At 30.9% G+C, this 27,485-nt stretch overlaps 1 protein-coding gene across 1 annotated transcript in view; it reads left to right on the forward strand.

Annotated features, from left to right (window-relative positions):
- LOC119600879 (carcinoembryonic antigen-related cell adhesion molecule 1) overlaps window positions 1-27,485 on the forward strand; it is a gene marked incomplete at its 5' end in the record, with an annotated part of 210,303 nt that overhangs the window by 63,388 nt on the left and 119,430 nt on the right. The window contains one exon of the mRNA XM_037951445.1: window positions 11,978-12,111. Within this exon, the coding sequence (XP_037807373.1) occupies window positions 11,978-12,111 (134 nt within the window). The remainder of the gene's footprint in view (window positions 1-11,977; window positions 12,112-27,485) is intronic.

Genomic DNA, 27,485 nt, shown 5'->3' on the forward strand with positions numbered 1-27,485 from the left:
CTAAAAAATCTGCTTTATGTCCATAGATCAATTTCTGAAATTTTTCAACATTCAGAAATATAAAAATTTTCAAAATTATAATTCTAATGCTATTTAGTTAGTTAAACTATAATATATATATTAAACGTAGAGAAAATTTCTTGACTTAAAGCATAAAGTGCTAAAGGTCTTATTATGAAGAAACTCCTTACAATATTTATAAAAGGTACCAACACAGTACCAAAAATACTATACATATAGCATATACATACACAGTACCAAAAATACTATACATACCCTCTTTCTCCATTGAATTATTCAAATTTATTTATTTTGTTTCATATATTTTATATCATTTCAGAAATCGAAGTTGTAGAACATTTATTAAGAAAATCACTTCAGAAGGGAACCTTTCCCTCTTTTATGTTGTTTTGTAAAAACATTTTTTTAACGATTATGGAATAATATTAATAAAAAATATGTATATTAGGGTGGGTCGAAAAAAAAAGTTGAGTCAGTCACCCCCTACGATTAAAGATATGTTAATAACATTTCCAAAAATATAAAAAATATTTTTTTGCCACGCCTAGAAATACCGCCCTTTTTGTTTTTTATACATTACGCCGCCATTTTTAGTCCGATCGTAACATATCATATATCAATATTTATGGCTTGATAAAATGCTCACTTTTTTGCATAAAGAGCTATTTTACAGGTATTTAAAAATACCTGTATAGTTCAAACTACAAACAATTAATTTGCTAGGGATGTGGTCGAAAACTATTTTTTTCAAATTAATTTACAATACAAAAATTGCATCCTACCCCTATCTTAACAAAAGAAAGATCATTATATTCAGCATTTAATTCTATTAAGTAATAACAAAATCGCGTAGGTACATTAAACATTTTATTCTATAAAAATCGATGAAAAATTAAAGTGTTATGCTAAGTTTTACAAAAATGTATGAAAAACATTTTTTTCCATACAACTACTTGCATGTTTCTTTTTTTTTAACAATTTTTAAAAATGTTTATACTGATTCTTTTAAATAGTTACATATTTCTAAAGAAGTTCTTTAAATAATAAAAACTAATTAAAAACGAATAATCGGGAATGGCCGACCATATGATACCAGATATGAGCATAACTAAAATATGATTTATGTTTTAATATAGCATTTATATTGAATTTTGTCTTAATTTCCATATCGCCACCTGAAACGCAAACGGCCCTAACTAACCAAAAAATAAAAATCCCTTTTTTGTCAATAAATTGTTAAAATATTTCTGAATTAAGGCAAAAATTAATTTAAATGCTTTATGATTAAAAAATAACAAACATTTGTTACATAATCACTGGTGTAGGGCATCATATGGTCGGCCTTGGCCAACTATAAATTTTTACTTGTTTATTTATTTGTTTTATTTATTCATTGAAGTAGTTTGAATTGTCTGAAAATATGCATTTATTGAGTCCCTTTACGCAGCAAATACAGATTTCTCTTTTTTACCAATTTTTCCCCCTAAGGGTGGGATTTCTAAATATATGTACATATGTCTGATAGTTTATAATATTTTGGCTTTAGAATAGAAAAAAATCGTTCTTAAAGCACAAAAGTACTAATTTTGTCAGATTTTCGACATTCGACCTATTTTTTGGTCCCCTTCCGGTCCAATTTGCACAACGGCACTTTGCATATATATTTCTAAAAAATTAAGTAGTTTAATCGAAAATGCTTTTGCTTAAGGATAGACAAAACCAATATTTACTATCAAAAAAAGCCTATAACACTCTCCAAGTATAGATCTAACTATGTTCCAAATTTGAAGAAAATCGGTCCAGCCGTTTAGGCGTGATTGACGAACAAACAAACAAACAAACGAACATACTTACAAAGAGATTTATTATATATATTAGGATAATAAAGCATTTATCTTGAATGTTACCTTGATTCCGATTTATTTAAGCGATTTATTGACAAAAACTTATTTTCTAAAAGAGGTTTTATATTTGTCTGTGCTAAATATCATTGCAATAACAGTGCTAATAAAATTAATGAATTGCGGATATTCAAATCACTTTCTGAAGGGTTATGAATTATGACCTCAAAAGCCCTTTTCGGGGGGTTCAGTTGCATGGGGGCCGATTTTAACCATTTTCAATAGGCTTCGTCCTTGGGTCAAAACAAACGTGTATTCCAAATTTCATCAAATTATATTGAAAATTGCGACCTGTACTTTGATAAGAACGTTTACATGGACAACCGGACGGTCGGACGGACGTCGTTAAATCGACTCAGAAAGTGATGAGCACAAACGCATAATTCCCACTATAGTGGTGTAGGGTATAAATATGTATGTATAAGTATGAAAATTATTATTGAAAGATAATTATATTAAAAAGAATACTGCAAATTGTATGTATGTATATGTATATACTAATAAATATAAAAGAAACCAATTTTTAAAATACAAAGTAAATTTATTTAAAAAAATTAAAACTAAAGTGGAAAATGTTCACTCTTCACTCAAACATTCGTCGTTCGTCTGCGTATGAAATAGAAATAAACCTATAGTACAGTTCGTTACGTACGACGAATTTTGGATACGCACTTATTGTGAGCATTTTCATATACTTGAGTGTGTTCTGTTTCTGATGACGTGACTATTGGTTCCGAAATATTCGTCCATTCTGTTGTTGCTGTTGCAATGTGTGCAAAATTCGTTGGTTCAATCATCAGGGTTATTTCAGCAAGAGCGCGTTCATTTGCATCTTGGTCTTGCTCACCTGATACGCCGTTTTGTACGACTTTCCAACAATTTTTTATCACTAAACATGATTTCGCATGTCTCCGCCAAACATCGAAATTTTCACGACCACGTAACTTTTCGAACGGAAAACTTAATGAATTCATCTCAGTTTAGTATTTATAGCACAATCCGACAAGAATTAATTAACGCGAGACAAAAGGCCCATAACCTATTGAAAATTATTTATACGCACAAACAATTCTTGTTTTTGATATGAAATTATGAACAAAAGTAAGGAAAATTTTATTAAACAAAAGTCATATAAATTTTTCATTCAAAACATATTTGATATAAAATTTACAAAGTAGAAAATAACAAGTTCATTTTTAACATTTTTTAATACAAAAGTGGAAATTTTTGATGTAAAATAGTGTCATTGTTTTACCACGACATCTATATGGAGTAAACTCAAGGATAGGCAAATTATATTCTAACATAATTTACCGAGCAGGGTGACGATGACCATACGCCCGTTGTAGTGTAGCAGACCAAAGTCTCTGGTGGGAATCGAACCCACAACCCCCCGACTGACAGGCTAGCCCACTACCAACTATCCTAACGGGGTACCCATACACAAGACATATTCGTGCCGAATTTTATCTCGATAGCTTTATTTATCAATGAAATATCCGCGTTTGAGTGATTTTCGAAAGTGGACCTTATATGAGAGCTGCATGATTAATACTTATTACTAAACATATTCATGTCGAATTTTACCCCGATAGATCTATTATTTAATGAAATATCAACGTTTAAGTGATTTTTTCGTAGAGTTATTAATACATACAAAAACATATTCATGTCGAATTTTATCTCGATAGCATTGATTATCGATGAAATATATGCGTTAAAGAGATTTTTGGAAGTAGACCTTATATGGCAGCTATGAACAATTGTGGGCCGATACAGATCTACATCGGTAATATGATTTATGTTTCAAATTCATTTCCCGGAATATGTGCCTACGTATGACAAAATTCATCGAATTATCTTTGGTAGTTTCTGCGAAATCTACTCAAGAATTAGGAAAAAACGCAATATAATAAGTCAATAACTCAAAATAACTTTTAAGTAGTTTTATTTTTGAATCATAGAATTTGCTACAAAATGGCATCGATTTGTTGTTGCACATTTTGTTATAAATGCATAAATTGCATATTTTGCTTTAAAATGCATATATTTTGCATATTTTTAACATTTTTATAGCATACTTAGCATATTTTTTAATTTTTCTAATACAAATGATGTTTTTTTGTATTACATATTTTTAAAATTCAAAAAAAAATTATAAAAAAATTGAAAACAGAAAAGAAATATCTATATTAACACCTTTGGACAATTTTTCCAGGAGAAAAGTTACACTCATTTGAAAAAAACCCTGTATGACCAAAATGTCCAACTTTGATCCTCTTTAACTCCGGCAGTACTTGACCGATAAAGTTCTTGACTTATGTGTCTGGTCTACTATCCAATAATACTGGTGCAAATTTTATCCAAATCGATTTTTTGAGTTGGGTCGTGATTCTGTTAAATTGGTATTAGAGTACATTAAGCGGTACCTCTTTCATCAAGAACCTACTATATATTTGTTGTTAAAAACTTAAATTCTAACCACCTTATTTACAAAAAACATATTTATTTTATAAAAGGTTTATAAAACAAAATTTCCATACAAAATCTAATTTATAAACTGTTTATAAAATAAAAATTTTGTTTGTGAATAAGGGGGTAATATCTATAAAAATTTACTTAAATACGATAAAAGAAAAATTAGTGTTAATAAATAAATTTCACAAGGAAATATTTTTTGATGCATATTTTCCACATTTTTTTTTTTTTTTTTGCATATTTTCCTATTTTATAAGCTCATATTTTTAATTTTTTAGTGCATGAAAATCCTTGCCTTGATAATAAGCAATACCAAACTGCCAGGATAACAATGAATATTTTCAATGAATTTGGTTAATTTCTTTTGAGTGTGTTTTAACCAGACAGATAGACAGACGGACATATCGACGCAACTTTGTTTAAACTTTTTTGATTTTCTTAACTAATTACCAAATTTTATTTGTAAAACTTACTGATCCAATTTTATCAATCTTAAGATTATATTGCAATTATAATAAATAAATTTGCAGCTGAAATATTATGCAAGTGTTGAAATATCTATGAAAATTGTCTAAACAGGGATTTTAGAATAAGCTAGAATTACAAAGTTCCTTATGTTTAACCGAAGTGTCCCACTTTTATCCAATTTTGTTTTACAATTAAGAAAACTGTAAATCAGACGAATAGGTCTATAGTTATAATCTTTTAAATTGTTAAAAATTCGTTCAGGTCATGTTTTATTATTCAAATTTAAACATAAACCATAATTTTTTCAAATAAAAATAGAAACTTCAAAACTTTGTCTCGAAAATTCGTAACTTTTTTTAGCACTTTAAAGTAATTTTTATCACTTAACAATTTAAATACATTTAATAAACCGAAAAGAATATATTTTTTACAAACGAAGAAATTGTTGCAAAATATTTAAAGAAATCTTTTAAAATAAAAATTTAAATGTTATAATTTTTTTCAATATTTTTAAATCTGACTTTTTGCAACTATGTCGACTTGAGAATTTTACTATCACATTCTTAGAGTTAGGTAACGACTGACAGTAGACTTAGGTACTTTTTGACAGCGTTTCACTTCTTGATGATCAGTGTTGGAGGGTATAATTAGGTAAATCAGAACAAATTCGTAAAATATTTCTGAAATATTGTTATAAAAATCATCAAATAAATTTTCTTAATTATAGAAAAACAGTTAAGGAATTAATGGTAGGTAGGTAGGTTGATAGGAGGATGTGTACTACATCAAATCCGAAGAAATATACCTAGGCCATTATCGGGCCTGTTGTGCGCTCCTTATCATGAATAAAAGGGAAGTGAATGAATTATTTTTTAGTGTTCAGAAACTGTGTTTCCTGAACGTAATTCCGAAGAATCTCACAATCAGTGTTAGTCAGGAATATTATTTCCGGAATAACATCACTTCCAAGATACTTGGATCTAACTTCGACGAATGTCTGGCAGTGGTAAAGAAAGTACTCCAGAGTTTCACTGTCCTCTCCACATGCTCTACATTCGTCTGAATCCGCACGTCCAATTTTGCAGAAATGTGCTTGTAATCCTGTGTGTCCACTCAGAATGCGTGCCATCATACTAACTTCAGCCTTGCTCATGTTGTGGAGATTTTCGTCTTGCTCTCATCAGGGTCACCCCTGATGAGGCCTTATGGGATTCTCTCACCCATATTTTAAGTTCTGTTTTTGTTGCGTCTAATAGTTTTGCGTTTGTCAGGTTAACTGCCTCGAGCTCCCTTCCCATTAAAGCTATTACGTTCGCCCTTTCGTTACCGAGTACTTCCGAGTGGACTGGTACCCATATGATGTGAACCTTACCTCTGGGAGAGTATTCAGTTAAAGCTTTCTTACAATCCAATACGGTCTTAGATTTAGTTCTATCACCTGACATCGCCCTAATTGCCTTCTGGCTGTCAGTAAAGATATTAAGCGCTGTGGGCGACATATTTATTCTAATCCAATTTACGCATTCCGTTATTGCTCATACTTCTGCCTGGAAGCTTGTGTTATAATTTGGTAAACGGTGATATATTTCTGTTTTTAGGTCTTCAATATAGAACCCCAGCCCCACTTTATCCCCCAATTTAGAGCCATCCGTGTAACAACGAATTCCTAATGGTATTTGCTCTAATGTTCCGCTTGACCATGACATTCTATCTGGGATCAGCGTTTCAATGTTTCCGACATGTTCTGTGTCTGATATACGATCAGGCACGTCCGATGATTTTGTATAACCTTGCAATGTGCCCAGTATACATTGATGACGTGTCCTATAACCGCTTTTTGCCAGTTTGCCTAAAGTAAAGAGTCGTTCAGCTGTAAGCGCCGCCTCATATCTTAAATATGTTTCAATGGGTGGAATATCTAGCAACGTTTCCAGAGCCTTGGTTGAAGTAGTACACATTGCACCACCTATACACAAGCAGCATGTACGCTGAACTCTTCCTTTCTTCCTCCAATATCGGTTCATCTATGTTATTCGGGTGGAAAATGAGAGTCCATCAGGAGTTTCATTGTCTCCTCCATATCTTCCAGCCTTCTGTCCGTATCATCGACCACATTTCCGGTTGAACATGAGTTTTGGATAGGATTTTTTTTATCTTCGATACGTCATCAGTGTTGCCACTTTGGTTATTATTATTATGCATGTGTACATGTGAATTATTTTTTCGTTTTGCTTATTTTTTACAAAGAATTTAATTAAATGCTGTTTGCTTTTATTCTAAAAATAAAATTAAAAAAAAAAAACTTTTTTATTACTGCAATTTGTACATCTACTGGTTATACTTATGTGCACAAGGGTATTTTTCGATATCTTAATTGGTTAGGATTTAGCAAAAGTACCTATGAGTTTTCCACATATTAAATGAGTTGATTTAAATCATAACAACACCGTAATATTATTTTATTTACACTAGTCAATCTAACACCGTGTATAATGAATCTTCTCTCTCCTTTTGGTGCATCCATGAACTTAAAATCACTTTTTTGGTCGATTCAAACTCGTCCGTCCTTCCTTTAATATTTCTATTGGAACTTTTTATGTAAAGAACTGGCGATAATTATATGAAAAACGAAGTAGGCTGTATTTCGCATTTCGATTTTTATGGAATTTGGTGGGAATAGTCTACGTACTTAGTAGATTATGTCCTCCAAATTAAATTTAAAATGAAATTTTGCATAAACAGATACTGTGCTAATTTGTCGAAATTCTAAGATAAATGATTTATTAAGAATTAGTAAAGTATTTTCTGCTAATTGATGCAAGAATAGTATCACAATATCTTTAAAGTATTAATTAATCAACTGATATTTTTAAGTAACACAGCTAAGGAAAATGAAATTGTATTGTATACAAAAGTTGTAATAACATCTAAACTCGTACCACGAACAATAATCGCGATATATGCAAAGATTTTATACTCATGATATTTGACTTCTACTATCTCACCATGACTTTTAGTTCTTTATTTACATTTTCTAGATGATGTTGTATACTAGTTTTTATTTTACCGTCTTAAATTCTAAATTTTGGTCAATTTGATTACGTTTACAAATATTGCTGAAGTTATGAATGTAATGCTAACATCCGCTACATGGTATTATAATTTGGTCAAATATACCCCTTAAACCCAAATTTCGAACGAAATCTCCAAATCTGTACATAAAATGGGAAGAATTTTATAATTTAAAATTGTTTTCCAAAAAGTCATATGTGGAGTACTTTTGAATTGCGCTAAAACGCGTTAAAAACTCAATTGTTTTTTAAAATAAATATTAATTACATTTGTTAACGAATCCGCGAAGAGACATATATTTATTGTTGAAACACGATAGAGTCGAAAAGCAACAAGATAGAAAACTGAAATATTTTGCCAAAATATTTTTAATTGACCCAGTTTGATTGGTATTGAAAATGCGAATATCGGTCAACATTTCCTATTCAGAAAATTACTATATTGCTTAAAAAAGCATCTATAGCGATGAAATTCAATATAAAAAAGTTTTATTGGAAATGAATTTGTCAAAGTTTATGAGGATCGGTCTCCCAGAAAATGACTTTAAAGCTCATAATGTACTGCAATATAGCAACAAAATTCAACATAATCAAGTTTTAAAGGAACTTAAATATCTCTGTCAGATTTTATGAGAATTGGTCCATAATTGACCATACGTCTCATATAAGATCCCGTACAGAAAATTACATTAACGCTCTATAGCGATGAAATTCAATATAAAAAAGTTTTATTGGAAATGAATTTGTCAAAGTTTATGAGGATCGGTACATAATTGACTCTATCCCTCATAAAAAGTCTCCTCAGAAAATGACTTTAAAGCTCATAATGTACTGCAATATAGCAACAAAATTCAACATAATCAAGTTTTAAAGGAACTTAAATATCTCTGTCAGATTTTATGAGAATTGGTCCATAATTGACCATACGTCTCATATAAGATCCCGTACAGAAAATTACATTAACGCTCATAACTGTCTTCATAATACCAGTTTAGCGACGAAATTTAAAATAGTTACAAGTTCCACTTCAGAAAATGAATTTGTTATTTTAATGTCCAAATGTAAACATGAAACAAATAAAAATGATTTTGTTTACTTTTTCCTTAATTTGGTTATTTTTTTTATTCGAATTTTGTGGCCTCCGGTAGGTTAGTGGTTAGTGTTCTAGACTGGTAGACCGGAGGTGGTGGGTTCGATTCCCACCTGAGGCACTGGTTAAGGAGCGCACAACAGGCCCGATAGAGGCCTAGGTGTATTTCTTCGGATTTGATGTATATACATCCTCCTTTCAAACTAACTAACTAACTAACTAACTAACTAACTAACTAGCTAACTATTCGAATTTTGGTTAGAAAAAAAATTTTGTTGTGGCAACACTGTACGTCATTTACGCTGTCTACGTGTTCACAGAAAAGTTTCCAGGAGTCTCGTTTGGCTTTACGAACAATTTTCTTATATTCACCAAGTTTACTACGATACTCATCCCAGTATACTGCGGTCTTTTTACGTCGTGCCGGTTAAATAGTTTGCGAAAAGTCTAAGGAATTAATAAAGAGAGCAAATGTATTATAAAAATATTGAATTTTGTATAAAATATACTGCAATTTTACTGTTAAATAGTAAGTTTTTCTTAATCGGTTAATTGATAGAAATTATTCGGTTTATTCGTTATTTGAAATTTGCGATTAATCGTCAAAAATTGTTCTATTAACCGATCGACCATTAATCGTTTGAATACCCTAGTAAGTAATAACCAATAAAAGGGCACTTTTTGGTACTATTTCGATCTTCAAAAGATACTTTTGAATTTTCCATAATATTGAACCTAGAAACCTAGTGGGGAGGGTATTATACGTTTGTGCTGATGTTTGTAACGTACAAAAATAGTATACCAATCGACTCAGAATCACTTTCTGATTCGATTAAGCCATGTCCGTCCGTCCGGCTGGCTGTCCATGTAAACCTTGTTCGCAAGATGCATGTCACAATTTTCAAGATATGTATTTTAATGAAACCACCATTTGGACCATATGTGTTTTCGGCCCAACGACGAAGTTTATTGAAAATGGTTGAAATCGGTCCATTATTTCACCTAGTCCCCATACAAACCTACCCCCGAAAAGGGCTTTGGAGTTCATAATTATGTTAAATATTGTAGTATCTCTACAAAAATCGGCAAAACTTAGTTCCATATTCGTCTTAATAATACTGCATAATACTTTCGTAATTATCGGACTTTATTTGACCCTAGCCCCCATACAAAGTTCCCTTCAGAAAATGACTTGAAGGTCAATAATTCACTTATAAACACTAGTATCACAATGAAATCCAGCATACATAACTCTAATATAAACATAAAGCCATGTACCAAAATTTATAAGGATAGGCCCATAACCCCTCTTTTAGAGAACCACTTTTTTTAACAAATTGCTTTTCAGCCTGTTTTTCTAAAATGAAAATTTGTCTTCGTTCTTTGTAACGAAAAAATTAATTTTCATGTGAGTACAACGAAAGAGCTTTATTTCTCCATATATTTTTGGTTTTTAGAAAATGAATTCGTTCGTAATAAACGAAAGAAATGTCAGAAATAGACGATAGGCAAAGGCCTTTCGTTTGCCCAAAAAACAACGAAAATTATACCAAAATACGAAATAATATGTGGCCACTTGAACCTGAATGCAATTTGCAATACAAACTTTTAAATTTCTTGAGACATTGCATACAATTTTCATGTTGTTTTAAAAAAAACATTTTTTCATAATTTCAATTTTTTTTTTTTTTTTTTTGTAAAATTATTTTATTTTTGTTGTTCGTGTGAGAACTAAATTGTTTTAGAAAAACAGGCTGTTATTATTAAAAATAATCCACATTTTTAACATACTCAATGGTGTAGGGTATCATATGATCGGGCATGTCCGACTATACCTTCCTACTTGTTTGTTCTTCAAAGAGTACCTTTTGAATTTTTAATAATATTGAACCAAAAAACATGCAATTAAGATTTAAGTGTCCTAGTTAATGCATATCTGTAGGAAAGGATTTTTGTTCTATGACTGGTACTTTTTGTTTTTATACAAACATGCTTTTCTGGTACTTTTTCGTTCTACAGTTGGAATATAGAACAGCATATAGAACCCTTACTTGTTAGAAATTAATTTGTTAATGTTTACGTTCAAAATATACGGTAACATATCGATGTCAAAACCCTATACACGTAAAAAAATATCGTAACTACATTTTTCGTAATATTTACGAAAATTTCGTGTATAATACGAAATTATATTTAATCAATACCTTTTCTTATTTTACGAAAGTACGAAAACCTTTTGCAATATTATTTTTAGTATATATTAAGATACGTTGTTTTATTTTACAAAAATAATTTTGTTACGGCATGAGTCATCGAAACATTATGTCATAATGTACGAGAATAAAATATAATTCACAAATTATTTTCCTAAGACAAAATAATACAAACAATATTTCGTAAATTTCATCATATTTATCTAAATTTACATTTAGAATAAAATATTTCGTAAAATAAATATTTTTTTCGTACAATTTCGTATATATGTATAACGAAATAATTTCGTGGTGGGAAACATCGAAGCATTTCGTACAATGTAAGACATTTTTCATATTTTATCTATCTTTGGTTAGTAACACCAAGGATAAAGAATCGTATTAACAGATTTTCAAGTAAAATTAAATATCAATAACACACCCAGTACAAAAGCGACTCAGCAATTTTTTTTTCAGAAAAAGGATACTTTTTTTACAAATTCTGAAACATAAAGAAACACATAACGTTTTTTCTTCAACAGTTAACAACAACAAAATACACTGATATTTTTTAGAGCTAAACAAATATCTTGTACATTGTTTAAGGCTTAAACTTAAGGCTTAAAGATTATAAAAACGTAAAAATAAAATTTTTAGTTGAGTCAATTTTATACTGAGATATGTACAATACAATCATTATTGAATATAGTTTTTTAATTATTTTGCAATTATAACCGATCTTTTTTTATTAATTAGGTCGCCCTGATCAAGTTCACAATTGTACTCTTACAAATATATCAATGACATCTCTAACAGTAACCTGCACTGATGGTTTCAATGGAGGCCTTCCTCAGCTTTTTATCTTAGAATTGGTTGATACTCAAACAAATGTAAGTATTGTTACGAACAATTTTTTTTATTTACATTTTAGATTTTGTTAGTGACATCTAGTTACTACACACATCATCATCATATTATTTTACTTACCAGAATTTTTATTATGTTTATAAATTGTATTTGAAACATACAATTATTGAACCGTTAATTTTGAAAGTGTTAAGGTACGTTCACACCTATCAAATATTTGACGTTTTTTATCAAATATTTGTTGGCTGTAATGTGAACACAAAATATTTTTGAAGAGCAAACAAAATATCAGCTGTTTTTCGTGAAACATTTTTATTTGTCAACCTACAAATATTTTCTTAATGTGAACACCAAACATGAAACATTTTTGTTAAACGTTAAAAAAACTATTTAATAATATTTTTTACGATTTCATAGAAATTTCTGCCTAAAAACAAAAAATTAAATACATTTTTATTTCATAATGTGCTTAAAATGAGTATTTCTATTATGACGTTTTGTTTGAAAAAACAAAGCCAAACACAATTCAATACAAATAGTAAAAGTTTGTTTGCCCGGTGTTCACATTACAACAAATAATTTCGAAAAGCAATTGACGGATAAAACAGTAAAAAAACAAGATTTTGTTTGCAGGCAAAGAGGAACATAACAACAAGAACAGCTAATGCGCAACCAAACCAAAAGCCAAAAATATATGTGTTTATATTTACTAAAAAGCTATATCATTGAATAATAACTTCTATATATTCTAAAATTTCATTTAATATTGTTTTTCATCAAAATTTTACAACAAAAAAATACAAATTACATTTCAATACCTTGTGCAAGTGGAAAAGAGATAGATAGACTTGCACAAGGTATTGAAATTACATTTCAATACCTTGTGCAAGTGGAAAAGAGATAGATGGTGGATCTTTACTGTCATGTTGTTGCTATTTAGTATAGTCAATGTAGCGAAAAACCTTGGTTGTTTGGAACGGTTTATAGCGATTTCAAAAAAATCGCTATAAGCCCGGAAATAACCAAATTATAAATAATTTTCATTAAATTACATATCTATAAAATTGAAAATTATAGAGAATTGTTTATTATTAATATATTTTTATATCCATTAATATAATAAATAATTGTTTAAATAAATTGAGAAATAAACAAATTAAATAATTTCTCAATTAATTACTAAACTATAGACTAGATTATAACCAATAGACTAGACTATAAACAATACTATAAACTAGAGTATAGACAAGACTATAGACTAAACTATAGCTTGACTATAGACTAGACCAGCGGTTCCCCCGGTTTTTACTTTGCGGACCCCTTGAGGAATTTATTTAAATTCGCGGACCCCCATACATATTTTGATATCTTATTGTTCTAAATATGTAATTGTTCATCCGAAAATTGTCATAGTCCATAAATCCCAAGGTCAAACAGATGTAGATATGTCATTTCTATAAATTATTCCCGTACATTGAGAATAATTAATATTTCAGAGAAGTTTCAATTGCCTGTTTTTGAAGATAGAATGACTTCATTGTTGAAATGTTAACATGATGTTTAATTTTATGATCGTGAGATCTTTCACGTTCATTTTTCTTTAAGGTAACGAAAAGGTTTCTTCATCAAATATCGTCGACATGTGCTTAAAGCGTCATGTTGCAAAAATTTTTTGCGATTGCAGACAGGTGAACTGAGTATGTTAGCTAATTTTTCGGGAAAATAATATAAGAAAGTTGAACTTCTTCGAAATTGCTGCGGAATGCGTTATCCGCATAATATATGACTTGAACTCTTTGCGAAAGTACTGTGAATTTTACTGCATGGTTTTGACTATTTACGCATTTTCTGATGTTAATTTAATAATATTGGTCGACAAAATCAAGTTAAAATCTGTGTATCACGTCGGAATGGAATATTATACCCTCCACCACCATCAGTGGTGATAGAGGGTATATATAACTTTGTCATTCCGTGTGTAACACCAAGAAATATTCATCTGAGACCCAACAAAGTATATATATTCTGGGTCCTTATCAAATTCTGAGTCGATTTAGCTATGTCCGTCTGTCCGTCTGTCTGTGTAAAACACGCTCACGATAAAACGAAGCAATAGAGCTTAACCAAATTCACCCAAAATGTTCTTCATTTTCCTAAGTTGTTTGGTATTGCAAATGGGCAAAATCGGTTCACAACGGGAAAAGTTATGAATCAAAATTTAAAACAACCTCGGAAAAAAATAAGCATTTTTTACACATTCTGATGTAGTTTTCTCGAAAACTATGCAAGATAATTCCATGGAAATCACCATACATTCGTTTCTGCACAAGATCTTGATCCCTGCTGAAAATTGCCAGAATCGGTCCACAATTTCATATACCTCCCATACAAAAGTACATATTCCCGGAAAATGGGTTTTTTGTTAATAACTTCCGCCACAATGTCGATATCTTCACAAAATTTTACAAATTAAAATCTTATGTCAATAGAATTCTTTCAGAGGAAAAATTCTATGGATCGGTCCATAATTGGACATAGCTCCCATACAAGGTCCCCTCCCGAAAATCACTTAAACGCGCATAACTCATTACTAAATTAAGATATCCAAATAAAATTTGGTACAAGTATTGCCCATATGCATAGAAATATTACTGTGAAATTTTTTTCCGATCGGTCCAAAATTGGTCATAGCTCCCATACAAGGTCCCCTCCCGAAAATCACTTAAACGCGCTTAACTCATAACTAAATTAAGATATCCATATAAAATTTGGTACAAATATTACTCATATGCACAGAAATATTGTTGTGAAATTTTTTTCCGATCGGTCCATAATTGATCATAGCTCCCATACAAGGTCCCCTCCCGAAAATCACTTAAACGCGCATAACTCATTACTAAATTAGGATATCCAAATAAAATTTGGTGTAAGTATTGCCCATATATATAGAAATATTACTGTGAAAGTTTTTTCCGATCGGTCCATAATTGGTCATAGCTCCCATACAAGGTCCCCTCCCGAAAATCACTTAAACGCGCTTAACTCATAACTAAATTAAGATATCCATATAAAATTTGGTACAAATATTACTCATATGCACAGAAATTTTGTTGTGAAATTTTTTTCCGATCGGTCCATAATTGATCATAGCTCCCATACAAGGTCCCCTCCCGAAAATCACTTAAACGCGCATAACTCATTACTAAATTCAGATATCCATATAAAATTTGGTACAAGTATTGCCCATATGCATAGAAATATTACTGTGAAATTTTTTTCGATCGGTCCATAATTGGTCATAGCTCCCATACAAGGTCCCCTCCCGAAAATCACTTAAACGCGCATAACTCATTACGTAATTAAGATACCCATATGGCACAAATATTACTCATATGCAAAGAAATATTACAGATAATTTTTTTTCCGATCGGTCCATAACTGGTCATAGCTCCCATACAAGGTCCCCTCCCGAAAATCACTTAAACGCACATAACTCATTACTAAATTAAGATATCCATATAAAGTTTGGCAAAAATATTGCTCATATACAGTGAAATATTACTGTGAAATTGTTTTCCTATCGATCCATAATTGATCATAGCTCCCATACAAGGTCCCTTTCAGAAAAACACTTAAAGGCACATAACTCATTACCAAATAATGATATAAATAAATACTATTTTTGTTCATAAATACTATTTTGTAATGCAAAAAGCACTTAATGTTATTTCAAAAATTTTTCACGATCGGTCTATATTTGGTCATATCTCTCATACTAGGTCCTGCCCCTAAAAGCGCTTTAACGGTATTTAACTATTTGCATTATCAATTTGTGTAGAACAAAATTATATATATGTATGTATTTTGAAAATCCTTAAATCTTTCACACACATGCATACATGCAAATACTAAATATCGCTAAAGCATATCTTAGGGCGCTATTAAAAATTTAAAAGAAAGTGGCGTTTCTAATGTTCAATAAATCTTGGAATTGTAGTAGATTTAAGCTGTTTAAATATTGGGATTTTTTCTATTTAAGACATGAGAAAACTTATTTCTACAAATATTTTATTAATTAGAAATGTATTAATACAAAAGTTGCTGGTGGAGGGTATTTAAGATTCGGCTCAGCCGAATATAGCACTCTAACTTGTTTATATTTAAAATTACCTGGATTAACGTATTGAAAACGAATAAAGAGTCACCTCTGTTTCGGGAATATATTATTTTAGTCCTTCCAAACAAGAACACTTTTGTTTACAATTTGACAAACTTAAATCTGCGATAAGCTTGTCCTTGAATTATGAAATGTGGCCTAACTTCATACTCCGGGATAACAGTATCTCTTATTTAATTGTAATTTGAGAACCGTTGGACTAGACTGCAAACTAGGCTATAGATGCATATATTATGTAGCATAACTATATATAGTATGTTGTTACCAACCAATAAATAACAAAACAAACAACAAAAATTATAATTATCATTAATTTACGCAATTGCTTGAATTTCAATTAAATGTCACAACTTTGTCTCGGATTTATATTTTATAAAAAATAAAATAAAACCAGTCATATAAGCGACTATTTACATTTTTGTATGAGGTGATAACACTCATTTTCAGAAAATAAACAAAGAACAGCTGTCATTGACGCTGTTTGATCTTACATTTGGTTTGCAAGATCAAATAATTATTTTACCAAAATGACGTAAATTATTTGACTTTTGGTGTTCACATTGATGAAACAATGAGAAAATATTTATTTGCCAGCAAATCAATTTGTTTTATGAAAATCATCCGCATTGCTGTTTGTTAACATGAAATATTTTATGTTCAGATTCGACAAACAAAGTTTTTTCAATCGTGTTATATATTAATATTATACACTTTTATTATAAAAATTTAATTTTAAACCTAATAAAAATAGTTAAAATTAAAACAAATTGCCAAATTGCTTTTTTCTTGCATGAAAATATACGATATTCTGTGGCTGCAAAACATGTGTGTGTTTGAACCAAATTATTTTTGCACTGTTTGATAAAACAATACCATCAAATATTTGTTCAAGTCTGAACATGAAATAAATATTGCGTTTGTTTGACGCAACTTTATAAATATTTTATAACAAATATTTGGACCAAATATTTTACAGGTCTGAACGTAGCTTTAAGCGTCCACTTAAAAAAAATAGTTAAGGATGTAGAGAGTTACTATTAATTGAGATCTTTTTATATTAAAAATAATAAATTCAAAAATCTTTAAAACACCTGAAATTTTGTCAACACCTCTTCAAAAAGTTAAAATTTGCGAAAATGTAACAATCTGATATAAGCTAAAAGCTACTTTATTGTACAGAAATATCAGTTTTTCTGTATATATGTATATACAGAAACACTTCCATAAAACGAACCTCGTTATAACGAAAAACTCAATATAACGAATTATTGTCTGGGTCCCTTGAAAAAATCTCTTTGTATAGGTGAAAAATTTCTATAATTGATCATGTTGACAAATCTATGAAAGAATTCTTTCATAAATTGCTTAACGATTTAAAGTGCTCAATTCAAGTGCTCTTTCTTCAATTTTAAAAATTCGAGAGATTTCTTGAGACATTAAAGCTTTAAAGATCTAAAAAATGCTCCTTGTTGCAACTTTCGCAATTTTCTATTGCGAAAGTTGCACGTGTAAAACATCATTCAAAAAGCGCGCTATAGATATTGCGGATGAGTTCTTCTAAACCTGTATGGAATTAAATCTATAAAGATCTGGAAATATTAAATCAAAGAGTAATAGTTCCAGCGTTGCCCGCTTTATTATTAAAAAAAATAATCAACATATGTAACATAATCACTGGTGTAGGGTATCATATGGTCGGCCATGCCCTTCTACTTTACTTGTTTATTTATTTGTTTTATTTATTCATTGAAGTAGTTTGAATTGTCCGAAAATATGCATTTATTGATCTGCAAATACAGATTTTCCTTTTTTACCGGTTTTCCCCTAAGGGTGGGATTTCTAAATATATGTACATAGTGTGAGACTATCAAAATCGAAGTTTATAATATTTTGGCTTTAGAATAGAAAAAATCGTTCTTAAAGCACAAAAGTACTAGTTTTGTCCGATTTTCGCCATTTGGTAATGAGTATTGCGTATTTAATGGGAGCTATGAGTAAATATGGACCGATCGGAAAAAGAAATTCACAGTAACATTTCTAAAGACATAAGCAATATTTGTGCCAAATTTTATAAGGATATCATTATTTGGTAATGAGTAATATGCGTTTATGTGATTTTCGGAAGGGGACCTTGGTCGTAGCTCGCAATTATGGACCGACCGAAAAAATACAGTATCTTTTTTGTACATAAAAGTAATATTTGTGCCAAATTTTGTATGGATATCATTATTTGGTATTGAGTTATATGTATGCGTTTAAGTGTTTTTAGGGAGGGGACCTTGTATGGGAGCTATGACCAATTGTGGACCGATCAACACCTGATGGTGGTGGAGGATATACAAATTTACATCTCAATTTATTTTAGTTAAGTAATAATTTTTGTCAGTTTTACCGCCATTATCACAATGTCTGATTATATATTATCGTGAGGTTAAATTGACAGTTCTCAGTATTTTTATATCCACCATCAAAAAAGATGGGGGGTATATTGATTTTGTCATTCCGTTTGTAACACATCGAAATATTGGTCATAGACCCACAAAAGTATATATATTCTGGGTCCTCATTAAATTCTAAGACGATCTAGCCATGTCTGTCCGTCCGTCCGTCCGTCTGTCTGTTGAAAGCATGATAGAGTCCGAATGAGCTAGAGCAGAGGTCGGCAAACTTTTGAGTCGGAAGAGCCAAAATTTACAGTTTACAAAACATATGTTTTAAAAGAGCCACAAAATTGTTGTTTATTAAAACTTTACAAATACTTTATGAATTCACTTCAAAAACATAAAGTTGGTTTAATTATCTACAGGACATTCTGCAAGGAATCTTTCTTATAGATTTTTGACTACAAATACTTTTTGAATTTTTATGGGTCATTCGAACGCATTTTTTAAACACTAGTTATATAAAAATATAGAATTTTATTAGAGTAGGGCGACAGTGTTATCAATTAAAAGGTATTTGGAAACATATCAGGAAATGTAAAAATCACGAAAATTGATGACGCAGCTAATACAGTATAAAGTAATATATTAATTTGGCGGCAATCGAGATAAATATTTTACCAACCCCAATATTAGGTCCTTTTCAGAAAATGACTAACGATCATAATTGACTTAACAGTAGCAATATAGCGGCGAAATTCAAAATATACAACTTTTATAAGAACAAAAATCTATCTTCCAAATTTGAATTTAACGTTCATAACTGTCTTAGTAATAGCAGTATTATGACAAAATTCAACACAAACATAACATAATTGACCAATCCCCTTTTAAAAGGTCTACTTCGGAAAATAACTTTAACGTTCATAACTGATTTAATTAACGCTCATAACATGCTTAATAATACCAGCATAGTGGTGCAATTCGTCATAAACAAGTTTATAGGAACAAAAATATCTGTACCAAATTAATTAAATTTAAGGATGGATTCAGAATTGACCCTACCCACCCATATAGTGTCCACTTTCGAAAACGACGAAAAATACAAGTATAGTGATGAAAATCAACACAAACAAGTAGGATCCAAAATTTCATTACCAAATTTTGTAAGGATGGGTCGGTCCATAATACGCTTTCTGGTACCTTATTTATAGCCAAAAATTTTATGTCAAAAATATATCAATCTTTTATAGATCACTGTAAAACGTTTCTAAAACGCGCAATATTTAAATATTGAAGTTTTTAAATAGAACAAGTTTTTAGTATTTACCCAGCAAAAACTCGGTAATGGGTTATACTTCCATAACCACTTACTTTTCAATAACTAATACTTACCTTCTGCATTACTTAGAAGTACTCTAGTAATGACTTTCTTATAATCTGATTTAGAAGTACTTTATTTTCGGCTTTGTCATTTTGTTTGCATATTTTATTTAATTGCGTTTTATGAATTGTGTTTTACAAAAAATAAAACAAAATTAATTTTGATTGTGAAAACCATTATTTGATGCGCAATAAAAAAGCTAAGGAGTGGTACAGTGTGTAGAACATTTGACTAAAAAATCAAAGTCCCTGGTTCGTATTCTAGCTGGATCTGTTTATTATTAAAAAACAAAACAACTTACTCAACAACTGTTTTGTAAGAGAAATTGCAAGTACTTCTTTAACTTCCTATTAGTAAGCGTGCGTAGAAGTACTTGCCGTGTTAAAATAATGACTTAAAATGCTAATGAAGAAGTAGTGAAAAGAAATTTTATTAGCTTTTTAACTAATTACTTTTCAATGTAAGTTTTTTCTGGGTAACTGTGTTCAAACTCTCTACATTATTAAGTAATTATTTAATTACTATATTTTCAATTTCCAAAAAATATGTTTTAATTCGAAAATCACGAAAATTTCGGAATGTATGATTATGTTTTACATTTTATCTAATGGCACATCGTAAGAGCGCTCATGATACCCCATCGTTTATAGGGAACTTTTCAACTAAAAATTTAAATAATTAAAAATTTTTTTACAATACTAACTTGTACATGGAACAAATTCAATAGGAGAGATAGGTTTGTATAGCTTTAGAAAGTTTGGATCATAACGTGTTGTTTAAAGTTTCACAAACGACTCTAAACTTTCATTTGTTAGTTGTCTCACATACAGAACGATTAAACAAAGTTGAAATGTTGTGTATATTGTAGAAACGTTTGCGAATTGTTTTGTTGGTTTTAACAAACACTGCTCGTTAATCTATTCAGAAAGATATATATTTTTTATAAAATAAAAAAATGCGTATGAAACTAAAGAGCCATAGCTCCACATCCAAAGAGCCGCATTTGGCTCGCGAGCCGTAGTTTGCCGACCCCTGAGCTAGAGGGTTGAAATTTCACATAAGTATTTCTTATAGGTAAGGTTTGTTTGGTATTGAAAATGGGCAATATCGGTCCACGTTTTCGGATAGCCCCCATACAAGTGGCCCCTCGAAAAGCAGCTTTAACAGCCATAACTTGTTTAAAAATACGAATATAGCGATGAAATTCGACATAAGTAAGTTTCTTGTTATCCAAAATCACTATGCAAAATTTTATGAGGATCGGTCCATAATTGACCCTACAAGATTCGGCGTAGCCGAATATAACACTCTTACTTGTTTTCACTTTGAATTTTTTGGTTTCTCTTACAAATTCTGTTTCTTACTAATTCTGTTTCAAAAATAATTAATAGTGTTGGTAATAGATTTCTGTAACCTTTTTTATTATATTTGCTGTTTGGAAATTAGGCTGCAAAATTGGGTTTTTAAATTTGATTGTAAATAAATGCTCATATTGAACAACTTTTATTTTAGTAAATGCAAGAGTCGAAAAATGTAATTGTAAAAAATTTAACAATTTTCAAATAATTAACGAGTGACAAGGTTAGGTTAGGTTGATAGGAGGATGTATACTACATCAAATCCGAAGAAATACACCTAGGCCACTATCGGGCCTGTTGTGCGCTCCAATTCAAGAAAAAAGAAAAACTCAGTTTCCTGGACGTAATTCCTAAGAATCTTCCAATCGGTGTTGGTTAAGAATGTTATTTCCGGAATAACATCACTTCCAAGATACTTGGATCTAAGTTCGACGAATGACTGACAATGTCAAAGAAAGTGCTCCAGAGTTTCACTGTCCTCTCCACATGCTCTACATTCGTCTGAATCCGCACGTCCAATTTTGTATAGATGTGCACATAATCCTGTGTGTCCACTCAGAATACGTACCATCATACTAACCTCAGACTTGCTCATTTTGAGAAGATTTCTCGTCTTGCTCTCATCAGGGTCACCCCATAGAATCTTTGTGGTTCTACCCACCGTTTCATTATTCCAAGAGGCCTTATGGGATTCTCTCATCCCTATTTTTAATTCAGCTTTTGTTGCGTCGAATGGTTTTGCGTTTGTCAGGTTAACTACATCGAGCTCCCTTCCCTTTAAAGCTATTACATTCGCCCTTTCGTTGCCGACTACTCCCGAGTGGCCTGGTACCCATATGATGTGAACCTTACCTCTGAGAGAGTATTCAGTTAAAGCTTTCTTACAATCCAATACGGTCTTAGATTTAACTCTATCACCAGATATCGCACAAATTGCTTTCTGGCTGTCGGTAAATATATTAAGCCCTGTGGGCGCCATATTTATTCTAATCCAATTTACACATTCCGTTATTGCTCGTACTTCTGCCTGGAAGCTTGTGTTATGATTAGGTAAACGGTGGTATATTTCTGTTTCTGGGTCTTCAATATAGAACCCCAGGCCCACTTTGTCCCCTAATTTAGAGCCATCCATGTAGCAACGGATTCCTACTGGTATTTGCTCTAATGTTCCGCTTGACCAAGACATTCTATCTGGGATTAGCGTTTCAAAGTTTCCGACATATTCAGTGTCTGGTATACGATCAGGCACGTCCGATGAATGTGTATAACCTTCCAATGTGTCCAGTATACATTGATGACGTGTCCTATAACCGTTTTTGGCCAGTTCGCCTAAAGTAAAGAGCCGTTCGGCTGTAAGCGCCGCCTCATATCTTATATATGTTTCAATGGGTGGAATATCTAGCAACGTTTCCAGAGCCTTGGTTGAAGTAGTACACATGGCACCACTTATACCCAAGCAGCATGTACGCTGAACTCCCTGTAGTAGTTTTGTCCAAAGCAGTCCACCAGATTATTGAAGCATAAGCTAGAATTTTCTAATTACACTTTTATAAAGCCAATTTGTCATAGTAGTACTAAGACCCCATTTCATGCCTATGGTTCTCCTACATATCGCCCAGCACCGATGTGCCTTGTTGATCCTATCCTATCCTATTAGGTAAACGGTGGTATATTTCAGTTTCTGGGTCTTCAATATAGAACCCCAGGCCCACTTTGTCCCCTAATTTAGAGCCATCCGTGTAGCAACGGATTCCTACTGGTATTTGCTCTAATGTTCCGCTTGACCAAGACATTCTATCTGGGATTAGCGTTTCAAAGTTTCCGACATATTCAGTGTCTGGTATACGATCAGGCACGTCCGATGAATGTGTATAACCTTCCAATGTGTCCAGTATACATTGATGACGTGTCCTATAACCGTTTTTGGCCAGTTCGCCTAAAGTAAAGAGCCGTTCGGCTGTAAGCGCCGCCTCATATCTTATATATGTTTCAATGGGTTGAATATCTAGCAACGTTTCCAGAGCCTTGGTTGAAGTAGTACACATGGCACCACTTATACCCAAGCAGCATGTACGCTGAACTCCCTGTAGTAGTTTTGTCCAAAGCAGTCCACCAGATTATTGAAGCATAAGCTAGAATTTTCTAATTACACTTTTATAAAGCCAATTTGTCATAGTAGTACTAAGACCCCATTTCATGCCTATGGTTCTCCTACATATCGCCCAGCACCGATGTGCCTTGTTGATCCTATCCTCTATGTGGTGTCTCCATTTTAATTTCCGGTCAAGTATTACACCTAAGTACTTAACTTTGTCTGTCACCGTTATCTTCTTGCCCAAGAAGCAAGGTTCAGTATATGTAGAAATTTTTGTCTTTCTTGTGAAAAGACAGATTTCCGTCTTCGCCGGGTTAACATTGAGGCCTCTCGGTTGAGCCCAGCTCAAGGCCGTATTCGAGTGACAAAATACTATAAATTTCTAAATAAACAATACATATATTTCATTTAGTTGATTGATAGCATTCAACAAAGCGATTGTTTATAAATTGTAAACACAATTTGTAAAAATAAAAATACAATTTGCAAAAACAAGAGCACAATTTCCAAAACAAATGAATGTACATACACTGAAAATAATCCATGCTTAACTTTACGAAAAAAATTTCGTAACTACTTTTTTTCGCAATATACACGAAAATTTCGTGTATAATACGAAATATTGTTTAATCAACCCCTTTTCTAATTTTACGAAAGTACGAAAACCTGTTGTAATATCTTTTTTAGTATATATTAAGAAACTTTGTTTTCTTTTACAAAAATAATTTCGTTAAGACATGTAATATTTAACGAAAGTAACGAATTTTTTTCGTAACAAAATTAATTAGTAATATACAAGAATTATTTTTGATTTCACAAAAAAAAAAAAATTATTTTGTTACGAATTTTGTTTTTTTTTTTTTTTTTTTGTAATTTTAAGCGAGTTAAATTAAACGTAATTTTGAATTTACAGGAAAATAGCTGCCTAATTTCCTGTAAAATTTTTTATGTTTTTTTAAAAAACATAAAAATTTGTTTTTTTTTTTAATACGCAATCTTTTTCTAAATTTACAATAATTATTTTAAAAGAACTAACATATTTATGTCTTAAAAAAAATCGTAAAATGAACAAATTTTTTTTCTAAAATTATATAAAATTATTTTGCATTTTACTAAAATATTTCGTACAATTTCGTATATATTACGAAAGAATTTCGTGGTGCGAAACCACGAATCATTTCGTACAATGTACAACATTTTTCGTGTATATTAGGCATGGATTATTTTCAGTGTAGATATATACATTAGAGCAGCGGTTCCCACCGATTTTTACTTCGCGGACCCCTTGAAGAACATATTTAATTTCGCGGACCCCCATACATATTTTGATATCTTATTGTTCTAAATAATTGTCCATCCGAAAATTGACCTAGTTCATTAATCCCTAGGTCTAATAAATGTAGAGATGTCATATCTATAAAATATTCCCGTACATTGAGAATATATAATATTTCAGATAGGTTTTCAATTGCATGTTTTGAAGATAGAATGACTTCATTGTTGATATGTTAATATGATGTTTAATCACTGTTGCCAATTTAGCTATTTTCTCGTCAAATCTAGCGATTTTAATCCCATTTTGCGGGGAAAAATATGATTTAGCTATTAGCGGGAAATCTAGCGATTTTTCTTTAGATTTTAAGGCATTTTTTATTCATTTATATTTTGATAATATCGCTTAAAAGTTGCTACGAATGACGATATTTACATATATGTATGTATATAAAAATATGCATTCAATGTAAATTATTTGAGTTTTAGCTTTGAATGTTCTGAAGAACATAATTAGGAGCAAATATTTGTGCGTACAGGTAAAGTTATACGAAAAACTTTAAAAGGGGTATATTTTGTTTTACTCTATTAAAAAACGAATATTTAATTATTCTAGTCTTTTAGTAAATGAGTGATATGATAATAAAATTTACCATAATTCTAAAAATTAGTGAACATTGGAAATAAGTGACGAAAGGATCGATCCATAAAGTCGTAAAAATTTACAACATTTCTAAGGCGTATAGGGCCGCATATCAATATTGCAGATAAACTTTCCACAAAAGGAGTGTATAATAATAATCTTGGGTGCCCCGGTAGGCTAGTTGGTAGTGTACTAGCCTGTCAGTCTGGGGGTTGTGGGTTCGATTCCCAACAGAGATCCTGGTCTGCTACACTACAACGGTCGTATGGTTATCGTCACCCTGCTCGGTAAATTAGGTTAGAATATAATTTGTAATTGTATTGTAATGGAAAAATAAATAATACTCTTATGCCGAAAATAAAGGATCGATCCATAAAGGCCAGCATTTCGAAATTCAATTTATCTTTACAACATTTCTAAAGCAATCTGTATAGGGTAGCATATCGAAATTAACCTCAACTTGACATTTTTCCTAACCCAAAGTGAAAATATTTAACATAAAAAAGATTCTCTTATGTGTTTGTTATAAGATGTGTTTGTATCACTATCCTACGTATGAATGTAGATTTTAACGATAAATCGCTGACTTTTTAGAATAATATAAAAAATCTGAAAAATTTAGCTAGTTTTTTTTTTAGCTATTTCTTTTCAGAATCATATAATAAATATTATTTTGACGATTTATCGCTAAATTTTTCAAAATGTCTTGAATTTAGCTAATTTCTAGCTATTTTTCAGTCGACTTTAGCGATATTTTTGGGGAAAAAGTTGGCAACAGTGTGTTTAATTTTATGGTCGTGAGATCTTTCATATTCATTTTTCTTCAAGGTAGCGAAAAGGTTTCTTTATCAAATATTGTCACATGTGCTTAAGGAGTCACGTTTCAAAAATTTGTTGCGATTGCAAAGGGTGAACTGAGTAAGTGAGCTAAGTTTTCGGGAAAATAATATAAGAAAGTTGGACTTCTTCTATGTTGTTGTGGAATGCGTTATCCGCATAATATATGATTTGAACTCTTTGTTAAAGTACTGTGAATTTGGAACTTAAATTTGAATTTTAAAATACCAACGAATTATTTTACTTCATGGTTTTTGGCTACATATTTACGCGAAACGCTATGGATTTTCTGATGTTAATTTAATAATATGTATTGGTCGACAAAATCAAGTTAAAATCTGTGTATCACGTCGGATCGGAATATTTATAAAAAGATGCATAAAGAGTCACCTCTGTTTTGAAAATATATAATTTTAGTCCTTTCAAACAAGAACACCTTTGCTTACAATTTGATAAACTTAAATCTGTAATAAGCTTGTCTTTGAATTGAACTTCATACTCCGGAATACCAGTATCACTAATTTAATTGTAAGGCAGAGTATTATTTGTCTGAAATAAAAACCATTATTTCAGTACATATACAGGAAATAAAAATTACAAATCACGCAATACTTTACTTTATAAAAGTTATACAATAAATTTGTAGGCCCTAGCTTCTTCCTGATAAACAACCGAAAAAATAAAATTCAAAAAGTCACCAAAAAATTTGGGATTATTGCACAAAAATTGGAGATATTTGTACATACATATAAAAGAATATTGTTTATTCATGTTTTTTTCGTTCGTCTTCGCGGACCCCCTAGGATTTTACTACGGACCACTAGGGGTCCGCGGACCCCCATTTGGGAAACGTTGCATTAGAGTGCTCCAAGCTTTACACTTTATTGTAAAGCAATCGCAATGTGCACAGAATAAGCATTTCAGAAAGATATTAAGCACAAAAATTAGTTGAAAATTTTTAATGTTATTGCAAATTCCCCAGGAAATTAACGTGTCTCACAGCACATAAATTCAAAATGTGACAAACTTACTTATTTTTGAGATATATTAAAAAAAACCTTTTCTTACACAGAAAAAATTAAAAATTAATTTCAATTATGAAATTGCTCACATTAATTAAAGAATGATTTTGCTATAATCATGAAAATGATACTATTGATTAACTAAAAATTAAAAATTTTAATTGGAAAATAGGTGACAAAAAATTCAATTAAAACAATATTAATGTAATTAATATATGTAATTGGATT

Source organism: Lucilia sericata, unplaced genomic scaffold (assembly GCF_015586225.1).
Source record: "Lucilia sericata isolate MDLA Ls3-8-SP2 unplaced genomic scaffold, ASM1558622v1 Contig000125F_arrow, whole genome shotgun sequence".
Classification (NCBI taxonomy): domain Eukaryota; kingdom Metazoa; phylum Arthropoda; class Insecta; order Diptera; family Calliphoridae; genus Lucilia; species Lucilia sericata.